The sequence below is a fragment of the Heteronotia binoei genome, chromosome 11 (genome assembly GCF_032191835.1).
Source record: "Heteronotia binoei isolate CCM8104 ecotype False Entrance Well chromosome 11, APGP_CSIRO_Hbin_v1, whole genome shotgun sequence".
Lineage (NCBI taxonomy): Eukaryota > Metazoa > Chordata > Lepidosauria > Squamata > Gekkonidae > Heteronotia > Heteronotia binoei.
The window spans coordinates 82,537,491-82,563,669 of record NC_083233.1 but is presented as its reverse complement, the minus strand read 5'-3'; the positions used below and the strand labels follow the sequence as shown (position 1 = coordinate 82,563,669).

The 26,179-nt window shown below is 48.4% G+C and overlaps 1 protein-coding gene across 1 annotated transcript in view; it reads right to left on the bottom strand.

Annotated features, from left to right (window-relative positions):
* Window positions 1-26,179, bottom strand: part of MYO1H (myosin IH) — a 102,606-nt gene that overhangs the window by 11,275 nt on the left and 65,152 nt on the right. The window contains exons 15-27 of the mRNA XM_060249872.1: window positions 25,664-25,758; window positions 22,830-22,876; window positions 21,696-21,776; window positions 20,972-21,077; window positions 18,377-18,494; window positions 17,284-17,397; window positions 12,063-12,139; window positions 11,666-11,734; window positions 5,987-6,071; window positions 5,484-5,643; window positions 3,783-3,866; window positions 1,355-1,448; window positions 727-782 (exon numbers count right to left, since the gene is read on the bottom strand). Of these exons, the coding sequence (XP_060105855.1) occupies window positions 727-782; window positions 1,355-1,448; window positions 3,783-3,866; window positions 5,484-5,643; window positions 5,987-6,071; window positions 11,666-11,734; window positions 12,063-12,139; window positions 17,284-17,397; window positions 18,377-18,494; window positions 20,972-21,077; window positions 21,696-21,776; window positions 22,830-22,876; window positions 25,664-25,758 (1,186 nt within the window). The remainder of the gene's footprint in view (window positions 1-726; window positions 783-1,354; window positions 1,449-3,782; window positions 3,867-5,483; window positions 5,644-5,986; window positions 6,072-11,665; window positions 11,735-12,062; window positions 12,140-17,283; window positions 17,398-18,376; window positions 18,495-20,971; window positions 21,078-21,695; window positions 21,777-22,829; window positions 22,877-25,663; window positions 25,759-26,179) is intronic.

Here is a 26,179-nt window from a genome sequence, read left to right as displayed (position 1 = left end):
AGGCCATTCCAGCAGCTGCAAGTAGAGGAGTGGGGAATTAAACCCAATTCTCCCAGATAAGAGTCCGCACACTTCACCACTACCCCAAACTGGCTCTCAGGGATTGGAGAAGGAAAGCCTCGTCATCGTGCGCTCTCTTAAGAGAACACTTTACTGAGATTCCCACTTTGAAGCGGGTAAGAGGGAGGCTGGCATCGCTCCACTGAGCATGTGAGGGGGTGGGGGGGGGGAATTAGGCATTTGTCTGGGGTACTAGGAGGAAAAAGGAACAGAAAGGTCCCCTGTGCAAGCACCAGTCGTTTCCAACTCTGGGGTGACGTTGCTTTCGCAACGTTTTCACGGCAGACATTTTACAGGGTGGTTTGCCATTGCCTTCCCCAGTCTTTTACACTTCCCCCCGCCCCCCAGCAAGCTGGTGACTCGTTTTACCGACCTCGGAAGGATGGAAGGCTGAATCAACCTTGGGCCAGCTACCTGAACCAGCTTTCGCTGGGATCGAACTCCGGTCGTGAGCAGAGAGTTCAGATCACAGTACTGCAGTACTGCTGCTTTACCACTCTGGGCACCCCCCTCCCGGCGCCCAAGACAAATGCCTTGTTTGCCTAGTGGGTGAGCCAACCCTGTTCAGACAGCACCATGCAAGCGGTGCATTGCAGCGTGGCACTTCAAGAGAGCCAGGGGTTGGCATCTCTTGCCCGCACGGTGCACTCCATCTTCCCTCTGTACCTTAATCTTCTCGTGGCGGATCAGCTGCAGGACTTTGGGGTGTAAATCATCCTCGTCTAGAAGAAGAAGATAGAAGAAGATATTGGATTTATATCCCGCCCTCCACTCCGAAGAGTCTCAGAGTGGCTCACAATCTCCTTTACCTTCCTTCCCCACAACAGACACCCTGTGAGGTGGGTGGGGCTGGAGAGGGCTCTCCCAGCAGCTGCCCTTTCAAGGACAACCTCTGCCAGAGCTATGGCTGACCCAAGGCCATTCCAGCAGGTGCAAGTGGAGGAGTGGGAATCCAACCCGGTTCTCCCAGATAAGAGAGCTCTGGCTGACCCAAGGCCATTGCAGCAGCTGCAAGTGGAGGAGTGGGGAATCAAACCTGGTTCTCCCAGATAAGAGTCCGCACACTTAACCACTACACCAAACTGGCTCTCCACACCAAACTGGCTAGGAGAGAAGCAGGAGTGATCATTGCAGGGAGTGGGGCACACCCACTTACAGAGTGCCCAAGAAGGGGGGGGGGTCTATGGTAAACTCCCCCCAATGCATCTGGCACCCCAGTCAAGCCCCCCAAAACACCAATTCTGCCAAGACCAACTTCTCAGCAATTCCTGCTGCTTGTCCATCACCTACTTACTCATCCGGGTCTCAGCGAACGGCTCGGCCACACTGTCAGCATAGCCCTCCTTCTTCCCACGAAATATGTTGCTGGCAATCATTTTCTGGTGCATCTGTTTGGGGAATCAAAGGGAGCAGGAGGCTGAAGGATGCTGATTTGTGACACAAGAAAATCGGGACCGAACCACAAGCAACCCTGGAGATAGTCTCTGGATGCCGGATGAGCACTTTGCCTATAAAAATCAGCTCCAAGGAGCCCATTCACTACTTCACAATGGATTACAGGCAAATTTCTAGCATACAATATGGCCGAGGACCGGCCTACCTGAAGGGACCGTCTCTCCCCGTATGAGCCCCAGAGAGCACTGAGGTCAGTAGGAAAAAACAGACTGACTATCCCTGGGCCAAGAGAAATTAAATTACAGAACACTCGCACACGGGCCTTTTTGGCTGCGGCCCCATATCTTTGGAACCAACTCCCAGAGGAGGTGCGGGCCCTGCGGAACCTTGATCAGTTCCGCAGGGCCTGCAAGACCACCCTCTTTAAATTAGCTTTTATGAACAGCTGAATTATAATTCTACAACGAAGAAATATCCGCCATCAGCATTAACTAGAATATAGCGTCAATGATAATGTTATGGTTTGTTTTAATTAATGCACTAACTGGTTTTTAAGGTCAAATTAATGCTCAATTTTAATGTTCTTAATGTAATTGTTTTATTAATGTACCATTGGTCATTGTGTTGTTTATTACTGTTCTATTTATTAATGTACCATTGGTCATTGTGTTGTTAGCCGCCCTGAGCCTGCTTCGGCGGGGAAGGGCGGGATACAAATAAAATTTTACTTACTTACAATTCATGTATCTACCCATTTCTTGCTGTGACAGTGGAGTGTGATCTCAGCCTAGAAGTGCTTCCTGAGTCATGTTTAGACTAAAAACAGTCAATACACATTTAAAAGGAATTTTAGCTTTCCCCAGGGGAATGATAGTTCAGTGGGAAAGACAAGCTCCAGCACAATCCCTGACTTTTTTCTGAATTGCAAGCCCCAGGATTCACTCCATATATCAGGAATCCTAGAATCCTAGAGTTGGAAATGACCTCCAGGATCATCTAGTCCAACCCCCTGCACAATGCAGGAAACTCAGAAACACCTCCCCCTAAATTCACAGGATCTTACTGTTTAGATTGCCAGGAGAACAAGTGGGAATCCAGCGGCACCTTTAAGACCAACAAAGTCTAATTCTGGGTAGAAGCTTTTGTGTGCACGCATCTAAACCAGTGTTTCTCATTTGCAGGGTCACGACCCGGCATCGGGCCACAGAAGCCTCAATATCAGGTCACAAGAAAAGTCAAAGCTAGCCCTGCCCCCAGCAAAGCATGAGCTCAATTCTGCTTCCTTTCTTCCCCCATCTCAGTGTTGTGCTGAGAAAAGCTAGCCTTGAAGACTGACACAGGCTGCAAAGCCTGAGCTCCGTTTTCCTTTCTTCCTTCCCCTGTCTCTGTGACACAATTCCTGTCTCCCAGCTCCACCCCAAAAGTTTCCTGGCTCCACCCCCGAATTTTAGTGGGCCATGAAGGAGATGTGTAAAAATAACTGGGCCATGGGGGGGGGGGGGAGTTTGGGAAATCCTGATCTAAACCATTAGAAGACAGCTAACCCATTATCAATAGATGCAATTTGTTGAGACCCAGGTGCAAACGCGCATCTCCGAACTACAAGCAATTCCAACAGTGCAAAAGTGAAGACATGATCCAAGGCTGAGAGGATTGTGTGAATGATCAGACCAACATGGCCGCCGGGGCTGGGCCTGCACTGTCTGGCACCCCCACCCCCGCACTGCTTACATCGCCATCACGTGGGATTGCCCAGTTTGGTGCTCCGGAAAGCTAGCGCCCTAGACGATCCCCTAGTTTGCCTAGTGGCAGGAGCCGCCCTGATGGCTGCCCACCAGGATCTATCCCGACACCACGATGCAGTTTAGAACACTTTCAATGCACTTTCCAACTGGATTTTGCCAGTTCACACAGTAAAATACAGTTAGAAAGTGGATTAAAAGTGCATTATTTAGCGTGGTGTGATCGTAGCCTCTCGGATCCACTACTCAACACTTGTTCCATGCTACTGTTTAGATTGCCAACCTCTAGGTGGGGCCTGGAGAGCTCCTAGAATGATAACTGATCTCGAGATGAGAGAGGTCAGTTCCCCTGGAGAAAAGGGCTGCTTTGGAGGGTGGGTTCCATATGGCATTATACACTGCCCAGGCTCCACTCCCCAAATCTCCAGGAATCAACCCAACACAGTTGGTAACCCCTACTGCTGAGCCACCATCAGCTCCCACTGCCTGATGGGTTTCTGGGCCAAGAACTGGGCTCCCGTGCTGCGTGATGCCCTGGTAGGCCTGCCCCATAACCACCAGAGCACGCGCAAAGCCGGGACTTACTTGTGCTTTCCTCTCCGCCGTGATGCTGCGGCAGTATTTCCGCACGAGGGTCCTCCTGCAGAGCTTCTTCAGATGCTCCGAAGTCTTGGAAGGAAGGGGAAGGAGTGGTTGTTTGACACGGGCAGGGGGTCATAGCATAGAAAAAGAGGTGCTGGAGCTCATTTGCATAACTCATTTGCAAATAATAATAATAACGTTTTATTTATATCCCGCCCTCCCCGCCGAGGCAGACTCAGGGCGGCTAACAACAAACGCCACGCATCCCCCTGACATCACCAGAAGGTGGACTAAACGATTTCAGCTCAATGGCTTATCTTAAAATGCTTCTTGAATTATAATTGTCACGATAAAAACCTTACTCCCATCATACTTTTTCAGTTACTTTCTCCTATGTGGCTGCAGTGGCATTCATTCATTCATTCATTCATTCATTCATTCATTCATTCATTCATTCATTCAATCATTCATTCATTCATTCATTCATTCAATCATTCAAGTAGGCTTATATTCTGCCCTTTCCCATAAACGGGCTCAGGGCAGATCACAACATACAGTAATAACAACAAAAACCTACCATTCAGAGTTAAAACAATGCATTAAAATTAAACAAGTAAGAACACTAAAACAATAAATAGTGCATCACGGGTAGGAAGGGCGCATCATACAGGATAAGCAATTCTAGGCTCACATTAAAATGACGGTAGTAACAGCAAGATAGCAGTATAGCGGGGTGGCCAATGGTAGCTCTCCAGATGTTTTTTTTTCGCCTACAACTCCCATCAGCCCCAGCCAGCATGGCCAATGTCTGGGGCTGATGGGAGTTGTAGGCAAAAAACATCTGGAGAGCTACCTTTGCCACCCCTGCACTATAGCAAGACCTGATGATGCTACAAGGGAGGCCAACTGATAGAATAATAGCTGGAATAGGACGCCCGCTGCCTCAGTGGCCACAGTGGCATGAGGAAGATATCCACCCGTCTGCTTTATGTTTTGGTTATTCACCCCCCCCCTTTTTTTGTGGGGGAAAATATTAGAAAGTTTGTCAAATCTTTAAAGTTCAGGAAAATTCTCCCAGGGGGTTTGAACCATGGAGCACAGAAGCAAGCAGGGTGGGTGGGGGGTAAGAAAGAAAGCGCACAATGAAATGTAGAGGACCCGGAGCTCTGCTCCTGCCCGAAACGAGGCCAGCCTGGGAGCAGCCAAGGCTGTGCCTGCAAAAGAGCTTGAACTCAATCAACCTTTAAGGAATTTAAAAGGAGCACAGTCCCTTTAAATGTGATTGCCAGAACTCCCTTTGTAGTTCAACTATTCTTGTCATACCCTTGCTCCTGGCTCCACCCCCAAAGTCTCCTGGCTCCACCCCCAAAGTCTCCAGACATTTCTTGAGTTGGACTTCGTAACCCTAGACCAGGGGTGGGGAACAGTGACTCTCCAGATGTTTTTTGCCTACAACTCCCATCAACCTCAGCCATTGGCCATGCTGTCTGGGGCTGATGGGAGTTGCAGGCAAAAAACATCTGGAGAGCCACTGTTCCCCACCCTTGCCCTAGACCCTCTGCATGCAAAGCAGATGCTCCACCAGTGGACCACAGCACCCCACCCAAGCACATGAACCTATGAAGGCTGGTGTGTTCCCATGATTTAAGTAATGCAGCTGTTGCTGGTGTGATGCAGCCCCTCCGTTCGACCCTTGGTCCTTACCTCTTGCAAGAGGTCAGGGGGCTGAAGCCAAGTCTGGTCCAAGACGTTCTTTGGAAGATGGTCCCTCAGCTTCATAACGTAGGTGTAGCGTGTGAGCTTCACATAGTCCATGTTTTCAGGGTTCGGGGGCTGCTTGCGGTTCATAAAGCCTTTTATGTACCTGCAGGGAGGGAAGTGTCTCAGTGCATGACTGGCTGACCTACAATCCCACATGCTCTACAGAGGAGGGGCAAACTGGACCGGGCGAATTGCTAGATGAGCCCTTCATGGAAGCAGTATTTTCCAGTTGCCGGAAGGCAGAGTATCCTGAACTGGAAGAACAAAATGTGAATGCACACAAAAGCTTCTACCCGGAATTAAACTTTGCTGGTCTTCAAGGTGCCCCTGAATTCACAGCCACAAATCCAGCTTTTGTGCTTTCCGGGGCCACTGTCCAGTTCACACCACGGTGCTGCGCTGAGAGGGTCAGCGGGAAGGAAGGGCCGAGCAAGAAGCAAACTTACTTCCGGATGGTCTGAGCTGCCCACGCCCTCCTCTCGGCCTCCTTGCGGGCCAGGACGCCTCTCCACCGGGCCTCCAGCTTGATGGCTGCAAGAGAGAATCCCAATGTGATGAAAGTACATGTGGGGACCCCAGTTGCAAGGGACCTCCGGGGTCATCTAGTCCAACCCCCTGCACAATGCAGGAAACCCACAAACACCTCCCCCTAAATTCACAGGATCCTCATTGCTGTCAGATGGCCATCTAGCCTCTGTTTAAAAGAATCCAAAGGAGAATCAGAATCCTAGAATCATAGAGTTGGAAGGGACCTCTGGGGTCATCTAGTCCAACCCCCTGCACAATGCAGGAAACTCACAAACACCTCCCCCTAAATTCACAGGATCTTCATTGCTGTCAGATGGCCATCCAGCCTCTGTTGAAAAACCTCCAAGGAAGGAGAGCCCACCACCTCCCGAGGAAGCCTGTTCCACTGAGGAAACGCTCTAACGCTCAGGCAGTTCATAGAATCACAGAGTTGGAAGGGACCTCCAGGGTCATCTAGTCCAACCCCCTGCACAAGGCAGGAAACTCACAAATACCTCTCCCTAAATTCACAGGATCTTCATTGTTGTCAGATGGCCATCTAGCCTCTGTTGAAAAACCTCCAAGGAAGGAGAGCCCACCACCTCCCAAGGAGGAAGCCTGCTCCACTGAGGAACCGCTCTAACTGTCAGGCAGTTCTTCCTAATGCCGAGCCGGAAACTCTTTTGATTGAATTTCAACCCCTTGGTCCTGGAAGGGCTTAAGGCTCAAGCCCCACGGAAGAGTCACAAATGCTCCCTGGCCTGAAGCCACAGGCACCCCCTCCCAGGGGAATCAGGAGTCTGTATAGGTACCCAGGCAAAGGCTGCCTCTGCCCCCACTGCCCCGCCCCACCCTTCCCAGGCAGGGCTTGTGCTTCAGGGCCAGCAATGCAGGAGGTCCCCGCAGGGCTGGCATCGGCATCCCTTAAGGTAGCACAATGAATGGGTTTTTTTATTTTTATTTAATGCTATGGAGAGGAAATATGAATAATTGTTACTTTTGGATTTTTAAAAATTGTTTTGTGGAGGTTCTTCTGTCTGCTCCACATAAACTAGTAAACCATTCAGGAGATCGTTGCTCCATTTGTTACACTTACAAATAGATATTTTTTTAAAAACTCAATTCTGTTTGTAATAATTGTTTGGATGCGCTATATTTTTAACATGCTCGTTGTGACAATTTCACGCCAATTGTAAAATTGTCCAGAGTCATATTTTTATGTTCCTAAAGTAACAGAATGACTTTCAATCTGGAAAAGAAAAAAAGCAGCGCTAAGGTAGCATTTTTTTTCAATTTTTTCCGAAAATGTCCATTTTTTTCCGGAAAAAACCCCAGAGCTTCAAAATTTCCGGAAATTTTACATCTCTAGGCAGGAGGATGGGGAAGAGGGAGGGAGGGCATGAGCAGAGTGGGCAGAGGAGGGGAGGGGACCCTAAGAACTCTGCCCGGGGGGGCCAAGGATCTGAGTCAGGGGAAGGCTGCTTCAGGTGTGTTCATGGACCCACAGGGTGGTCCCTGCCCTGCCCTGCCCTTTTTTTTGAGCAGGAAAGCAGTTCTGGCTGGCTTGGCATCAGGGTGTGTGGCCTAATATGCAAATGAGTCCCTGCTGGGCCTTTTCTATTCAAAGCCCTGTGTGAAACAATGGTGATGTCAGGGGTGTGTGGCTTAATATGCAAATGAGTTCTGGCTGGGCTTTTTTGTAGAAAAATAGCCTTGCCAGTGCCTCAGGAATTTAGTCCCCCTTCGGTGACCTCAGCAGAATATGGCCTAACAGCTCAGCCATCTCCTGGCATGACTGATCAAAGCCACCAAATAATACACCCTCTTTCAGTTTGCAAAAATATATTACAAGGATTGTGTACAACACATAATAAACAATACAATATTGATAGAGGCCAGCGGTGCTAAGGCCTTTTAAAGTAACAGAAACCCCAAGGGGGCCAAAAAACTCATCCCCAAATGAATAGGCATGTCCAAACTTGGAAATATTCCAACTGAAAGAGCCCAATGTTCACACTGAAAATGAGAAACGCCATGTTGTGAGTAGAGAATGTAGAACAGGGTTCCTAAACAATTGAGCTGTTAAAACTGAAGAAGGAATTGAAACATCATCAAAATCTAGAGAGACGTCCTTTTAAGAAAGCAGCTGCATTGAAGCCACGTTCCTTAGGAGCACCCACCTTGTGAATTTCAGTTGGACTATTTCCAAGTTTGGACATATCTATGTATTTGGGGACAGGTTTTTTGGCCCCCTTGGAGTTTCTGTTACGTTAAAAGGCCTTAGCACCGCTGGCCTCTATCAATATTGTATTGTTTATTATGTGTTGTACACAATCCTTGTAATATATTTTTGCAAACTGTAAGATGGTGTATTACTTGATGGCTTTGATCAGTCTAGGAGCCCCGTGGCGCAGAGTGGTAAAGCTGCAGCACTGCGGTCTGAACTCTCTGCTCACGACCTGAGTTCGATTCCAGCGGAAGCTGGATTCAGGTAGCCGGCTCAAGGTTGACCCAGCCTTCCATCCTTCCGAGGTCGGTAAAATGAGTCCCCAGGTTGCTGGGGGGAAAGTGTAGATGACTGGGGAAGGCAATGGCAAACCACCCCGTAAAAAAGTCTGCCGTGAAAATGTTGTGAAAGCAATGTCACACCAGAGTTGGAAACGACTGGTGCTTGCACAGGCAACCTTTCCTTTCCTTGATCAGTCTACTAATTACACCAAGTGCCCTTCAAGCAGCATCTGCTAGCATGAGCCTGCCTGACATTATCAGTAAGCTCTAACCTCTCCTGAGATTAATACCACCCCCAAGGGTAGCTCACAAAAAAAAATAAATCATTAACACGTCACTATACCTACTTCCCCCTGCCCCCCCACCCCCAGTTAAATACATCAAGGGATAATGTCAAGAAAGATGACCCTGGAGGTCCCTTCCAACTCTTTGATTCTATGGCAGGCAGCAGATGGTGCTGGTGCCACAAGAACGGGCGCTCAGGGTGGCCCAGTTTTTAGACATTTGACTCGGCTCTGCTTAACACGTTCCTGTCAGAGAGTACTGCAGCTCAAATGGCAGGTCTGCCAACTCTGGGGTGGAAAATCTGCAGAGATTATGGAGGGGGGAGACTTCCGCAGGGATGAGGCATCGCTGGAGTCCCTTCTCTGAACTTGCTGCCCTTTGCTGCAGGGGAGCTGATCTCTGTCGTCAGGATTTCAGGAATCCTCCAACCCCTGTTTTATTTGCTCTGCTTATCCTACTCCACGGGTGGCCAACGTTAGCTCTCCAGATTTTTTTTTTTCCTACAGCCATATGCTGGCTGGGGCTGATGGGAGTTGTAGGCAAAAAAACATCTGGAGAGCTACCGTTGGCCACCCTGCCCTACTCCATCACTTCACTTATCAGTTGGAATGCCTGACTGCCTTCAGCTTCGATGATGTGTAATTCACTAATTCCGTTAAGCTCTGAGAAGATTCACAGCCAGTACTTTTTTACCTCCCCCCCCCCTTCTCCCTTACCCTTGAAAGCTCCATGCTGGAACTCATACCAAATATCTCCACCTCAGCTCCTTCCCCCACATATGCTATCCCGTAATAAGAATTCTCAGAACGATCTTCACAGCGCATGGCTGAAGAAGGGAGATGTGACTCGTGTCGAAATAGAAGTCAGGCATTCCTGGACTTTCGGCTCCTTTCATCACAACAGAATATCATGTCTCGCCCCTTTGCAGTCCCATTGAGAAGCCATTACTTATGGGGAAAGTAAACAAAACCCCCCGAAAACTGCTGAACTTAATACTGGCAGAAATTAGGGTTGTCAAGTCCAATTCAAGAAATATCTGGGGACAGTTATGGAAGCAAGAAAAAATACCAGAAAAATGGGATTGGATTGTAAAAGTTATAACATGGAGTGAGATGGACAAACTAACAAGAATCTTAAGAGACTATGATTTGTAAGTGTATGAAAAGTAGTGGAAAAAGTTTAGATGTTATGTAGAAGAAGAATGGAATATAAAAGGATATTGGACAATTTTTTAATAATGAACAAGTACTAGAAAAAAGTAGAATATGAATATAGGTTCTTATGGTTTAAGGGTACCTTTAAATGTTAGTATTTTAAGTACTATATAACTTCGATGGGAGTCAAGTAACGGGGGGAGGGGGGACTAGAAAATAGCATATGGGATAGATAAAAAGAAGGTATTAATGGATATGGTTACCATATGTTATTGATAAAAATTGTGTTTAAAAAAAAGAAATATCTGGGGACTTCGGGGGTGGAGCCAGGAGACATTGGGGGTGGAGCCAGGAGCAAGGGCGTGACAAGCATAATTGAACTCCAAAAGGAGTTCTGGACGTCACATTTAAAGGGACCACACACCTTTTAGATGCCTTCCTTCCATAGGAAATAATGAAGGGATAGGGGCACCTTCTTTGGGGACTCATAGAATTGGACCCCCTGGTCCAGTCTTTTTGAAACATGGGGGGTATTTTGGGGAGAGGTACTGGATGCTATGCTGAAAATTTGGTACCTCTACCTCAAAAAACAGGCCCTCCAGAGCCCCAGATACCCACAGATCAATTCTCCATTGTTTTCTATGGGAATAAGTCTCCATAGGGAATAATAAGAGTTCCAGCAGACATTTCCCTCCCCTCCACCTGCTTTCTGATGACCCTGAAGCGGGAGGAGGGCCTTCAAACCGGGGGACCCCTGTCCCCACCTGGGGATTGGCAACCCTAGCAGAAATAGACTGGGCAAACTCTAGCTCAGGGGTCCCCAAGTGCTTTTAGAAAATGGGCCAGACCAGCTGGGGGCTTTTGACCAGCAAGTCTTCCAATTGTCTGTGCATATTTCAAAAAATGCAAGGATCTTCACTGTATTTTGTGGCTGGCTCCACCTCCTGCGGCAGCCGTTTTTGTGGCTGCGCCCACCGTACTGGCAGAATTCTAAAGTCACCTGCAGGCCCCAGAAGCCCCTGCTCCAGCTCTAGACTGGAAGTTTGCTTTTCTGCTGGATTCAACAGTTAGAAGGCAGCAACGTTATTAAAGCGAAAGGGGAGATTTCAAATAGTTCTAGCTTTTAGCAGAGCTGCATTTCAAGCTCTAAGCCAAACCTAGAGTCCCTAGTGGGGGGCAGGAGATCCCCTGGTTTTGAGGCCCTCCCCCCAATTCAGGGTTATCAGAAAGCAAGTGGGGGAGGGAAATGTCCCCTGGACACTCCATTGTACCCTATGGAGACTGGTCCCCATAGGGTATAATGGAGAATCAATCTGTGGGTATCTGGGGCTCTGGGGCTCTGGGTGGGCTGTTGTTGTTTTTTTTGAGGTAGAGACACCAAATTTGCAGCATAGCATCTGGTGCTGCTCCTCAAAACCGCCCCCCCAAGTTTCAAAAAAATTGGACCAGGGGGTCCAATTCTATGAGCCTCAAAATAAGATGCCTCCATCCTCCATTATTTCCAGTGGAAGGAAGGCATTTAAAAGGAGCATGGTCCCTTTAAATGTAATGTCCAGCACTCTCTTCAGAGTTTAACCCTGCTCCTGGCTCCACCCCCAAAGTCCTTAGTTATCACCTGAGTTGGACCTGACAACCCTAGCAAAACCTCCATAGCCTCAAACAAGCACTCACCAGCTTGTCTCTTCTTCAGGTACTCGCGTCTCCCCAGACATCCTTTGTATTTAGCTTGCACTCTGGAAACTGAAAGCGGGGAAAGGTAATTACCCCCCTGTACTGTCTGCTGGGAGCCTCGGGCTGCAGCCCTTCTACCCCGTGGCTGAGATAATCCCAGCTACTTGCTTATCCAGGAGGACACGGGAGACTCGGTCCTAATTTGGGTCGGATCCTGCAAATCTGGTCTACAAAGGGTGGGGCTTTCCCCTGCACAGAAGACTTCATCCTTGCACAGGAAGAGCGGATTCTTTCCCCTTTTTAATTTTTGTACCCACCAGGAAACAGCTGCAGAAAACAAGATTAAAACTGCATGGCGTTCCAGAACTGGCCAGAGCAAAAACCACCAAGTACATACTTAGCATATGTTTTCTGTACTCAAAGGCATCTTCAGTGGCAAACAGAGTTCTTGGGAAACGAATGAATATTTTGGTCCTGAAGGAAAGAAAACATCTTATGAATAAGGATAGGGTTAGGGTACAGAATTTAAAGGCAGAAAATAGTTTCATTTAATGCACTTCCCCCCACCAATTGCTGAAGGATCAGGGTACTGGGATATTGGTTAATATAACTGAGTTTGCCCAGTCAGAGTGCAGTAAATAAATCTTCCAAGAAGTATTATTGCAAAAAAAGGCAAACTTAGATTTAGTCAAGTGGATCCAGTTCATATTCAGTTTACAGACAAAGTAATCCGAAGAGTACTTTCTATCTCACAAATCTCCAGCATCATGTGTGTGGGAGTATGAGGGCACTGTATCTACAGAAGAGGCCTGCAGAGACCTGTGTCTCCACGGAAGGCCATGTACAGAGGGGGAGACGACAAAGGGAGAGGAGGGGGGTCAGGGGGAAGCTCCCAGGTTAAGACCAGGAGAGGCATCCAAAGAAAGAACACCTAGACACTCTTAGAGTGACCTGCACCACCACCCCCGCCATGTCCAAGTGAGTTTGAGTCGCTCCTTGCAAAGAGCCATTTTGGTGTAGTGGTTAAGTGTGCGGATTCTTATCTAGAAGAACCAGGCTTGATTCCCCACTCCTCCACTTGCAGCTGCTGGAATGGCCTTGGGTCAGCCATAGCTCTGGCAGAGGTTGTCCTTGAAAGGGCAGCTGCTGAGAGAGCCCTCTCCAGCCCCACCCACCTTTCAGGGTGTCTGTTGTGGGGGAGGAAGGGAAAGGAGATTGTAGGCGGCTCTAAGACTCTGTCCTTGAAAGGGCAGCTGCTGTGAAAGCTCTCTCAGCCCCACCCACCTCACAGGGTGTCTGTTGTGGGGGAGGAAGGGAAAGGAGATTGTAGGCGGCTCTGAGACTCTGTCCTTGAAAGGGCAGCTGCTGTGAAAGCTCTCTCAGCCCCACCCATCTCACAGGGTGTCTGTTGTGGGGGAGGAAGGGAAAGGAGATTGTAGGCGGCTCTGAGACTCTGTCCTTGAAAGGGCAGCTGCTGCGAGAGCTCTCTCAGCCCCACCCACCCACAGGGTGTCTGTTGTGGGGGAGGAAGGGAAAGGAGATTGTGAGCTGCTCTGAGACTCTTTGGAGTGGAGGGAGGGATATAAATCCAATATCATCATCATCATCATCAACATTGTCTCCATTTTCAAATTCACCAGATCCCCAAAGTTGTATGGGAGAACAGCAAGGAAGACAATGGAACCACATTGCTTTAAACTGGATGCAGCAAAACCCTGAGCCAAGTGACTTGCTTCAGCGCTTGCGCCACTGAAAGAGAGGGGAGAGGGCGCACAAGAGGCTCCACACCCCAAGTCAACCGGGCGCATCTGATGCGCACTCTCTTCTTGAGAGGCCTTGACCTGCCTGCTGCCATTACCTACAGCAAGGCAGGAAGCAACAGAGAGGCCTTTCCAGTGGTGGCACCTCCACTATGGAATCCTTCTCTATTTCACGTTATGTGCACTGCTTAGGTGAGTGCTGGCCTTTCTTCACCTTTGCTCTCAGATATTTTGACTCTTAGAATCACAGGGTGGGGAGGGGCCAACCAGGGCATCTAGTCCAACTTCCTGCTCAATGCCTACTACAGCACCCCGGACAAGAGCTTCTCATAAGAACATAAGAGAAGCCATGTTAGATCAGGCCAATGGCCCATCCAGTCCAACATTCTGTGTCACACAGCGGCCAAATATATATATATATATATATACACACACACACACACACACACACTGTGGCTAATAGCCACTGATGGACCTGTGCTCCATATTTTTATCTAACCCCTTCTTGAAGGTGGCTATGCTTGTGGACGCCACCACCTCCTGTGGCAGTGAATTCCACATGTTAATCACCCTTTGGGTGAAGAAGTACTTCCTTTTATCCGTTTTAACCTGACTGATCAGCCATTTCATCGAATGCCCACGAGTTCTTGTATTGTGAGAAAGGGAGAAAAGTACTTCTTTCTCTACTTTCTCCATCCCATGCATTATCTTGTAAACTTCTATCATGTCACCCCTCTCTCTTAAAGATAGATCCAAGCGGGCAGCCGCGTTACATAAGAACATAAGAGAAGCATCTTTAAGACCAACCAATTTTTACTGAGAATGTCAGCTTTCGTGTGCTCTTAAGCTGATGAAGTATGCTTAAGAGCACACAAAAGCTTACGTTCTAAATAAAAACTGGTTGGTTTAGTTTTAGTTTAGTTTAGTTTAGTTTTAGTTTAGTTTATTTGTAATTTGTATCCCGCCCTTCCCACCAGGAGGCTCTTAAAGGTGCAACTTGTCTCTTAAAGATGGCCAGTGAGGGAGAGCTCACCACCTCAGTAACCAATGTATGGCCGGGGTGTAGCAGGAGGCCAAGTAGGCGGCCGCCTAGGGCACCACCTTGCCTAGGGGGACACCGCAAAGCACCCCCTCTCCCCACACACGGCGTGTGTGCTCCTCGAAGTCTGCCTTCCCCAATGGAAAGTAGGCTCCATGGAGTGGAGACGCTGCTCGGCCGGTTTCACATTCCCCAGGTCTGTTACAGACCCAGGAAACGCAAAAGTGGACAGCGCCTGCACAGTGTGCTCCTTGGAGCCTGGAAGGGATAAATTAACCAACTGTAAAAGCTGAAGAAGAGACGATGACAGTTTCTAAACACTGGCTCCTGTTGAAGTTGTCTGCTGCCACTCATTCTTCCTACTCTCCTTTAACAGAGCCATTGGGTGGGAGCCCTAGCTCAGGGGCAGAGCATCTTTCTCGCATGCACAAGGTCTTGTCCCTGGCACCTCCAACTAAAAGGAGAGCCATAGGGTGGGAGCCACAGCTCAGTGGCAGAGCATCTTTCTCGCATGCACAAGGTCTTGTCCCTGGCACCTCCAACTAAAAGGAGAGCCATAGGGTGGGAGCCACAGCTCAGTGGCAGAGCATCTTTCTCACATGCACAAGGTCTTGTCCCTGGCACCTCCAACTAAAAGGAGAGCCATAGGGTGGGAGCCACAGCTCAGTGGCAGAGCATCTTTCTCACATGCACAAGGTCTTGTCCCTGGCACCTCCAACTAAAAGGAGAGCCATAGGGTGGGAGCCACAGCTCAGTGGCAGAGCATCTTTCTCACATGCACAAGGTCTTGTCCCTGGCACCTCCAACTAAAAGGAGAGCCATGGGGGGGGGGAGCCACAGCTCAGGGGAAGAGCATCTTTCTCGCATGCACAAGGTCTCGTCCCTGGTACCTCCAACTAAAAGGAGAGCCATAGGGTGGGAGCCACAGCTCAGTGGCAGAGCATCATTCTTGCATGCACAAGGTCTTGTCCCTGGCTTCTCCAACGAAAAGGAGAGCCATGGGGGCGAGCCACATCTTTCTCACATGCACAAGGTCTTGTCGCTGGCACCTCCAGCTGAAAGGATCAAGTAGCATTCTCACAATTTTTATTGCTTAATCTCACTTAAAATAAAATTAAAATTAAAAACCTGTAAATTAAAAATGTAAATAGCTTTAAGTTTCTACAATTCTCTGTTTTTAAATTTCAGGAGGGGGGCACTAGTAGGCAGCTCGCCTAGGGTACCAAAAACCCTAGCACCAGCCCTGAACTGATGCCCCTGTGTAAATTGATGGTGCATTCTCATTTGGAATACTGTGTGCAATTCTGGTCACCGCACCTCATAAAGGATATTATAGCATTGGAAAAAGTGCTGGAAAAGGCAACTAGAATGATTAAAGGGTTGGGACACTTTCCCTATGAAGAAAGGTTAAAACACTTGGGGCTCTTTAGCTTGGAGAAACGTCGACTGTGGGGTGACATGATCAAGGTTTACAAGATTGTGCATGGAATGGAGAAAGTGGAGAAAGAAGTACTTTTCTCCCTTTCTCACAATACAAGAACTCGTGAGCATTCAATGAAATTGCTGAGCAGTTGGGTTAAAAGGGTGATTAACATGTGGAATTCACTGCCACAGGAGGTGGTGGCGGCTACAAGCATAGCCAGCTTTAAGAGGGGATTGGATAGAAATATGGAGCAGAGGTCCATCAGTGGCTCTTAGCCACAGGGTATTGTTGGAACTGTCTGGGGCAGTGATGCTCTGTCTTCTTGGTGCTTGCGGGGGGGGGGGGCAGGCAAAGTGGAAGGGCTTCTAGCCCCACTTGTGATCCTCCTGATGGCACTTGGGGGGTTTTGGTTCCTGTGTGACACAGAATGTTGAACTGGATGGGCCATTGGCCTGATCCAACATGGCTTCTCTTATGTTCTTATGTTCTTACTCTTACCGGGGGGGGGGGGGGGGGGGGAGGAAGTCCCTGTAAAAATTTCTTCCCTGCCACTGTTTAAGAAGTCATTTCCTGCCCTCATTTGAATTTTATGCAGTCTTTGTTCTTTGGGTGTTTGTAAACCACCCAGAGGCCCATCAGTGGATGAGAATATTTTTAAGGAAGTCAAGGAACTAGATGGTGGGAAATGCCATGTAGTCCCAGCCAAATTAGGATTGCCAATCCCCAGGTGGGGACAGGAGATCTCCCGGTTTGGAGGCCCTCCCCCCGCTTCAGGGTCATCAGAAAGCGGGGGGAGGGGAGGGAAATGTCTGCTGAGAATGCTATTATTCCCTATGAAGACTTATTCCCATAGGAAATAATGGAGAATTGATCTGTGGGTATCTGGGGCTTTGGGGGGCTGTTTCTTGAGGTAGAGGCACCAAATTTTCAGTATAGCATCCGGTGCCTCTCCCCAAAATACCTTCCACGTTTCAAAAAGTTTGGGCCAGGAGGTCCAATTCTGTGAGCCCCCAAAGAAGGTGCCCCATCCTTCATTATTTCCTATGGAAGGAGGGCATTTTAAAAGGTGTAGGGTCCCTTTAAATGTGATGGCCCGAACTTCCTTTGGAGTTCAGCGACGCTGGTCACAACCTGGTTTCTGGCTCCACCCCCAATGTCTCCTGGCTCCACCCCCAAAGTCCCCAGATATTTCTTGAATTGGATTTAGCGACCCTAAGCCAAATTCTGGTGGCCCCAGAGAGTTTTCTATGCAAGAGTCCTGCAGAGGTGGTTTGCCCCGCCCTGCCTCTGCATAGCAACCGTGGACTTCCTTGCTGGTCTCCCATCCAAATACTAACCCTGCCAGGATATGATGAGATGAGCTATCCAGGACCCACATCCCAAAACCGGCACTTACTTCCCCATTTTGTACTCGTCGGGCTTGTACCCCAAGTGTTTGACCAGCTTCTCTACTCCCCTGGCTGCAGAGCCCCGCCAGTGAGGCCACGTTTCTGGACACAGAGATTTGTACCTGGAAAACATTCAGAGGAACAAGAAAAAGGCATTCCACAGCAGGGAGCCCAGAACAAACGGGACCCCCCAACAACTGCAGATGAAACAATGGAGAGGGACCGTGGCTCAGGGGTGGAGCATCTGCTTGGCAAGCAGGAGGTCCCAGGTTCAATCCCCGGCATCTCCAACCAAAAAGGGTCCAGGCAAATAGGTGGGAAAAACTCAGCTTGAGACCCCAGAGAGTCACGAATGGGGCTGTGGCTCAGTGGTAGAACATCTGCTTGGGAAGCAGACGGTCCCAGGTTCAATCCCCGGCATCTCCAACTCAAAAGGGTCCAGGCAAATAGGCATGAGAAACCTCAGCTTGAGACCCTGGAGAGCCATGAATGGGGCTGTGGCTCAGTGGTAGAGCATCTGCTTGGTAAGCAGGAGGTCCCAGGTTCAATCCCCGGCATCTCCAACTCAAAAGGGTCCAAGCAAGTAGGTGTGAAAAAACTCAGCTTGAGACCCTGGAGAGCCATGAATGGGGCTGTGGCTCAGTGGTAGAGCATCTGCTTGGTAAGCAGGAGGTCCCAGGTTCAATCCCCGGCATCTCCAACTCAAAAGGGTCCAGGCAAGTAGGTGTGAAAAAACTCAGCTTGAGACCCTGGAGAGCCATGAATGGGGCTATGGCTCAGTGGTAGAGCATCTGCTTGGTAAGCAGGAGGTCCCAGGTTCAATCCCCGGCATCTCCAACCAAAAAGGGTCCAGGCAAATAAGCATGAGAAACCTCAGCTTGAGACCCGGGAGAGTCGCTGCCAGTTGAGTAGACAATACTGACTTTGATGGACCCAGGAAGGTCTGATGCAGCAGAAGGCAGCTTCATATGTTCATGACTAAGTTCTCAAACTGCTTGCTGGATTGACTGCCAACGGCCAAGTTTACACATCTCCAAGTCAGCGTCCTTCTGAGCATTCTCAGAGCCACCGGAGCACCCGATGAGCCTCCTGCAGGTTTACCTTTGTAAGAAGTGCTCGTACTTCCGACGGTAAGCAAAGCCGGCTCGTCTGACCCGCAGGTGCTCCATGAGACCCAAGTACTTCACCTGGTGTCTGATCAAGGAGTCGTCAAATCTGTCTGCAGAAAAACAAGCCACACAAAGTTCTGATGATCGCTACTGATGGAACAAGGTTCGGGTTGCTAGCTCTGAGCCAGAACCTGGGAGGAAGATGGACAATTGTGTTGTGGTGTAAGCAGGGTGTGGCCAGTCTAGAGAGAACAGAATATTAGGGACTGGAGTTGCCAGATCCCATGCCCCAAACCACTGGGTGGGGGGTATGGTTGCCAGCTCCTGGTTTGGAAACTCCTGGAGATTTGGGGATGGAGCCTGGGGAGGACAGAGACTCCAGACCCAGGGCCCAGAGTCTGCCCAGAGTCTGCCCTCCAGAGGCTCCATTTCCTCCAGGGGAACTGATCTCTGCAGTCTGGAGAGGAGCTGTAATTCCAGGGGACCCCCAGGTCCCACCTGCAGGCTGGCAACCCTGTTAGGGGCAGATAAAACTATCTACATCAGTATTACCTGAGGATTACCTCAATGAAATTGCTGAGCAGTCACGTTAAAACGGATAAAAGGAAGTACTTCTACACCCAAAGGGTGATTAACACGTGGAATTCACTGCCACAGGAGGTGGCGGTGGCTACAAGCATAGCCAGCTTCAAGAGGGGATTGGATAAAAATATGGAACAGAGGTCCATCAGTGGCTATTAGCCACAGTGTGTATATATATATGTGTGTGTGTGTATATATACACACACACACATATATTGGCCACTGTGTGACACAGAGTGTTGGACTGGATGGGCCATTGGCCTGATTCAACATGGCTTCTCTTATGTTCTTATGTGACACAGAGTGTTGGACTCGATGGGCCATTGGCCTGATACAGCATGGCTTCTCTTATGTTTTTATGTGACACAGAGGGTTGGACTGGATGGGCCATTGGCCTGATCCAACATGGCTTCTCTTATGTTCTTATGTGACACAGAGTGTTGGACTGGATGGGCCATTGGCCTGATCCAACATGGCTTCTCTTATGTTCTTATGTGACACAGAGGATTGGACTGGATGGGCCATTGACCTGATCCAACATGGCTTCTCTGATGTTCTTATGTGACACGGAGTGTTGGACTGGATGGACCACTGGTATGATACAGCATGGCTTCTCTTATGTTTTTATGTGACACAAAGTGTTGGACTAGATGGACCATTGGCCTGATCCAACATGGCTTATCTTATGTTCTTATGTGACACAGAGTGTTGGACTGGATGGGCCACTTGCCTGATCCAACATGGCTTCTCTTATGTGACACAGTGTTGGACTGGATGGGCCACTCACCTGATCCAACATGGCTTCTCTTATGTTCTTATGTGACACAGAGGGTTGGACTGGATGGGCCACTGGTCTGATCCAACATGCCTTCTCTTACGTACTAATATTTCTCAGCACCTATAACCCACCAACTCTCCAGATGGTGATACGGCAGGTCCTGGGTTCTACTCTTGGCATGTGATGTGGTGGCACAGCCCCTCCTAACACAAAGGAAGCCCCTCTTTTCCCACCTACCTGTATTACAATCGGACTTCGGATAACCAGGATCAGTTTCCCTGAAGAAAAGAGCTGCTTTGGAAGGTAGACTGTGCGGCATTTTACCATGATGAGGTCCCTCCCCTTCCCTCCCCAGATGCCTTCCTCCCCAGGCCCCACCCCCCAAATCTCCTGGAATTTCTCAACCCAGAGCTGGTGGCCCTCTACAGCAGGGGTGGCCAACGGTAGCTATCCAGATGTTTTTTGCCTACAACTCCTATCAGCCCCAGCCATTGGCCATGCTGGCTGGGGCTGTTGGGAGTTGTAGGCAAAAAACATCTGGAGAGCAACCGTTGGGCACCCCTGATCTACAACACTACGAAGAGGCTGACATAATAAATGTGGGGGGAGGGAGCAGAAGACCAGCAGCCCCAAAGGGTGAAAGAGCCATCAAGGTAATTGAGCATTTGGATTTGCACTGCACGGGGTGGGGGCACAAAATCAGTCCAATCTTAATAATTGGGGCGGGACCTCAGCAGGGTGAAATGCCACACAGTCTACCTTCCAAAGCAACTCTTTTCTCCAGGGAAACTGATCTTGGTTATCTGGAGTCCAATTGTAATACAGGTAGGTGGGAAAAGAGGGGCTTCCTTCCTGTTAGGAGGGGCTGTCCAATTGAACACTGTTGCCCCTCCCAAGCGCCAAGAAAACCTCATAGTGTGATCACAAAACATGCTGGGGGGAAAGTCACCACATGAGCACCCTTCCAGCTGGCTTCCTACCAACTAACAAACATACCTGGAAGCCCTCAAAGGTGTATTTGTGTTCAGCAGATTTGAAAAGAAACCATATTCCTAGCATCCCCCCTCCCATTCTTGCCTCATGTTTTTAGCTATTCCATAAGGACTGGAAACTTAGTCTGTTAACACAAGAAAGACCAAAGGTTAAGGATTACCGAGGCTGCCTCAAATAAAAGCTCGTGGAAGGGCCACGGGGGAGTCACACCCAAAATCTGCACAGCCCCCTTACCAGGTTCCTTGTTGTCATTGGGTTTGATGCACCTGATATAGGAGGGCTCTTTCGACATGAGGATTTCTATCAGACTCACCAGGCTGTTTTTGAACTGAGTCGCAACCTGCAGAGACAAAAGAGTTCGGTGAGGGCCATGTGGGCAATGCCTCAGGAGCGTCGCTGGGGACAACGGCATCCCCCCCCCCTTTTTTTTGCAGCTTTCCCTTCTGACTAGAGTTGCCAAGTCCAATTCAAGAAATATCTGGGGACTTTGGAGGTGGAGCCAGTCGAAGTGGAATTCAAGTAATTGCATGTCAAAATAAACTTCTAAGGAAACTTTTGAATACATTGTATTCAATAAAGCAAGCTTCATTACTAAAGGTGTTTTTATTCAATGTTCTATTGTGATTCTAAGTTGCAAAAGTTTCATTTGAGTACACTGTGCTTTTGAACCAGCCTTTTGTTGAGGTTCAGACTTGGGGTCATGAGAGAACATAAGAGAAGGCGAAGCCATGTTGGATCAGACCAGTGGCCCTTCCAGTCCAACACTCTGTGTCACTCAGTGGCCAAAACACCCAGGCGCCATCAGGAGGTCCATCAGTGGGGCCAGGACACTAGAAGCCCTCCCACTGTTGCTCCCCCCGCCCACAAGCACCAAGAATACAGAGCATCACTGCCCCAGACAGAGTTCCAACAATACGCTGTGGCTAAGAGCCGCTGATGGATCTCTGACAGAACTCACCGTCTCAGGCCTTTTCCGGCTATCCAGCTCTGAGAGATGGAAACATTCCCGGACGATGCCATTTTTGGATTTACACAGCACCTTGGAACAAACCACACATTTTTAAAAAAAACAACAACAACAGAGGCTACTCAGCAGCTCATAGAGTCATAGAATCCTAGAGTTGGAAGGGACCTCCAGGGTCATCTGGTCCAACCCCCTGTACAATGCAGGAAACTCACAAACACCTCCCCCTAAATTCACAGGATCTTCATTGCTGTCAGATGGCCATCCAGCCTCCATTTAAAAACCTAGAATCCTAGAATTGGAAGGGACCTCCAGGGTCATCTAGTCCAACCCCCTGCACAATGCAGGAAACGTTAAGATTAAGCCCTGTCCGACCTTCTTCAACTGCCCTTCAAGAACATTCTCCCCTTTGACCTCTTCCAGCTCCAGCAGTGTTTTGAGCATGTGCAGTTCTTTTTTGGGGTGGGGGGGAGACACCTATGCAATCTCTTTGGCAGGTGTTTGAGCTATTTGTTGCCAAAGCCAAATCCAGTAATTGGCTGATCTCTGACTGACACAAATGAATACAGCAAGTCTGATAGCTGAATACGTTGGCTGAGAAACTGGCAGCAGTCCTAGTTAGTATTACAAGGGCACAAGTGGGGGGGGGGGGAGATAGTCAATAAAATGAATAAATATCATCTCTGTACAGAGGGGGTTGTAGCTGAAAAGGAGTCTGGCCCTGGGCTACTGAGTGAGCTTCATTCTAGCCATGGCGCAACCTGAACCAAGGGCCGCCCAAAGCACTGAACATATATATGAACATATGAAGCTGCCTTATACTGAATCAGACCTTTGGTCCATCAAAGTCAGTATTGTCTTCTCAGACTGGCAGCGGCTCTCCAGGGTCTCCAGCTGAGGTTTTTCACACCTATTTGCCTGGACCCTTTTTTGGAGATGCCAGGGATTGAACCTGGGACCTTCTGCTTCCCAAGCAGATGCTCTACCACTGAGCCACCGTCCCTCCCAGTCGCTCAGTCGCTTGGCCCCGACACCAACCATCATGTGAATGTCTGAAATTGCCCCTTAGAAGCAGCTGTCAGCTAATGCATTTTTAAGCCCAAGCAAACCAACAGCCTGTGTTTTTACCTCTTTAAGGTTTCGGTAGAGAAGGTCATTATTTTTCTCCAGAAATCCTAAAACGGGAATAGAAGTCAAAAGAAAACACTGAAAAAAGTAGAAAAGGCGGGGAACTCTTCCAAATAGAAGCCAAAATGACTTATGAAGCCATCAACGTGGAGCTTACAGCTCTAAGCCCTGTGCAGACAGCGGGCACTGGGGGTGATCAGAGCATCGATTGTGCCCCCTGCCCTTGCTCCTGCCTTAACTGGGTCTTCTCTCACTCTCTGCAGAAGAGCTGATCAACACACGGATGTCAGGAGGACTAATTAACCCCACAAAGGCTCATGGTGTCATTCACACCAAGCCTTGACTGTCCCCCTTCAATCTGGCCCATAAAAAAATCCCTTCATGCAATTTACCACCCCATATCTGTCTGACAAAGCGGGCCACGAGCCACGAAACCTCGTCTTGAAATTCATGTTGATAAGCCTTAATGGCGCCACTAGGTTTTTGTTCCGCTTTGCAAATAGCACACTAACGCAACTCTTGCTTGGCAATTAAATTAAATTACATTAAAATTCAAGTCCAGGAGAGGCCAACAACATTTGGGAGGTAGGAGCTCTTTGAGAGTCAAACCCCCCCCCCCTCACCAGGTACTCCAAACATCTCGCTGGTCTTTAAGGTCTTACTGGATTCAGATCTAGCTCAGGGGTGGCCAAACTGAGGCTCGGTAGCCACACGTGGCTCTTTCACCTGTATTGTGTGGCTCTCAAAGCTCCCACCACCTGCCCAGCCAGCATGGAGAAGGCGTTTAGCTCTTTAAACCACTTTTCTAAGACAAGTCTGCCAGCAGCTTGGATAATGCATTTAAAGTTAAAGTTGCTCCCTTTCAACTTCTCCCCTCCTATTTTCCTTCCCTTCCTTCCGCACTCAAACATCCAAAAGTCATGTCTTGTGGCTCTCAAACATATGACATTTATTATATGTGGCTCTCACATAAAGCAGATTTGGGCACTCTGATCTAGCTGTTCAGACTGGGGAGAAATTTCTAGTCAACCCGAGCTGGTAGATTGGGGAAAGGATGTGTTTTCCATTCACCTCTTGGAGTTCATCTTCCAACCAACCTATAGCCATATATATCTATTTTAAAAGCTGTTTATGCCAGAAACTTCAGAGGGCAGCTCTGCTGGTTTGCAAGCGAACAGCTCGATTCCATCTTAGAGGCCAACGAGATATCTGAGGCACGAGCTGTCCAGAACCAACACTCCCTTCGTCAGACTGGACTAGAATCTAGGTTTCCTACTGCAGACCCAGCCCGTTTGCGACCCTCTGAAACTACCCTCTGCTATTAACAAACCCCAAGCTTCGGTTACCTGCGCAGAGGGCAGCAATGATTCGTAAAATAATAGATAGATAGATAGATAGATAGATAGATAGATAGATAGATAGATAGATAGATAGATAGATAGATAGATAGATAGATAGATAGATAGATTTATTGTCATTGTTCTCAACAAAAAGAGAGCAACGAAATGAGGTGCTCTTCCACAAACATACCAACACATCAAACACACATATTCATATTCATACCATTTAAATACATCTAAAACCATTTAAACCATTAAAACCATTAAAACCATTTAAATACATCTAAAACAGATAAACATTCATAAAACCATTTAAACCATTTAAATACATCTAAAACAGATAATCCTTCATAACCCTGCATTTAGCCTAACCACAGCACTTGGATAGAAACTGTCCTTAAATCTGTTTGTCCTAGCCTTCAACACTTTATATCGTCTACCTGACGGTAAGATCTCAAATAGCAAATGGCCCAGATGTGAAGGGTCCCTTAGGATCATTTGTATCTTCCTTTTACATCCCATATTATACAGATCCACCAATGGACATTTAGAACAAGAGTCAGATAACAGACTGTAAACTCTGCTAGTCCAGTTAAAAAGCTTTTGTTTTGTTTTTCCAGGTGGTAGCCGCGTTGGCTTGACATAGAACAGCTAAATCTGAGCCTGGTAGCACCTAAGAGAGACCAACAATAGCAATGGGCATGAACCAAACCACAAAGTGAAATTCGTTATGAATTTTGCCCTGTTTGTGGTTCCTGAACAGAAGTTTGTGATGAGTTCACCATCATGATGAACTTCCACAAACTTTTTAGAGTGGTTCATGCAGTTTGGGGTGGCTCATGGTTGGAGAAGAAAGTAGGGGTTTAAAGGGCTCCAAGTCTCTTTAAACTCCTGTTTTCTGTTCCCTGAGAAAGCTGCAAAAAAACAGCTGAGTGGTGGGGAGGCTCCCAGCTGCTTAGCTGTCTCAGGCTTTCTTCTGTGGTCCCTTTAAGCCTTAAAAGGACTGCAGAAGACAGCCTGAAAAAGAGCTGTGCAACAGGGAAGCACTCCTACCGTGCAACTCTTTTGGGCAATCTTTTGCAGTCCCTTTAAAGTTTAAAGGGACTGTAGAAGACAGCCAAAACAGCTATATGGCTGTTTTTCAGGCTTTCTGAAAACCCAGTTGAAAGGAATTATGGTCCCTTTTAATGGAGTTTGCATGGCCACTAACAGCACAAACTGGTTCAGTTCATGAATGAGCAGTTCAGTTTGTGGTTCGCTTTGTGGTTCAGCCGTAAATCATGAACCGAACCACATTTTCCCAGTTCGTGCCCATCCCTAACCTAAAGGATGTTGGGGGGGGGGGGGTATAACCTTCTGAGAGTCAAAGCTTGCTGGTTTTTCAGGTGCTACCAGTATTGAATCTCACTGTAAGGATTTTGTTCTTATGTCCTTGCTGAGGTTTTGTATTCGGAGCCTTCCCCTAGGACTCCGAAGAAGGTGCTTCCCTCTCACCTACTGTGCAGTAGGTCACCTCTCCTGCATAGTGAAGAAGGCAGAAATCGACCCAGCCAATGGACTTTCGGTTCTTTTGCTTTGCCAGCTTCCGGCTAGAGACAGAAAGAAGAAGGCAGAGAAAAGCAAGCAGCTGAGCCTTTTCATCTGAATGCCACAGCTGGAGTAGCTTTGCATCCGAGATGAAGTCAAAGTATCAGTGGGTCAATTGACATGGGGGGCAGGGAAAGAAGAAGATAATATTGGATTTATATCCCACCCTCCACTCCGAAGAGTCCCAGAGCGGCTCACAATCTCCTTTACCTTCCTCCCCCACAACAGACACCCTGTGAGGTAGATGAAGATATTAGATTTATATCCCACCCTCCACTCCGAAGAGTCTCAGAGCGGCTCACAATCTCCTTTACCTTCCTCCCCCACAACAGACGCCCTGTGAGGTGGGTGGGGGTGGAGAGGGCTCTCACAGCAGCTGCCCTTTCAAGGACAACCTCTGCCAGAGCTCTGGCTGACCCAAGG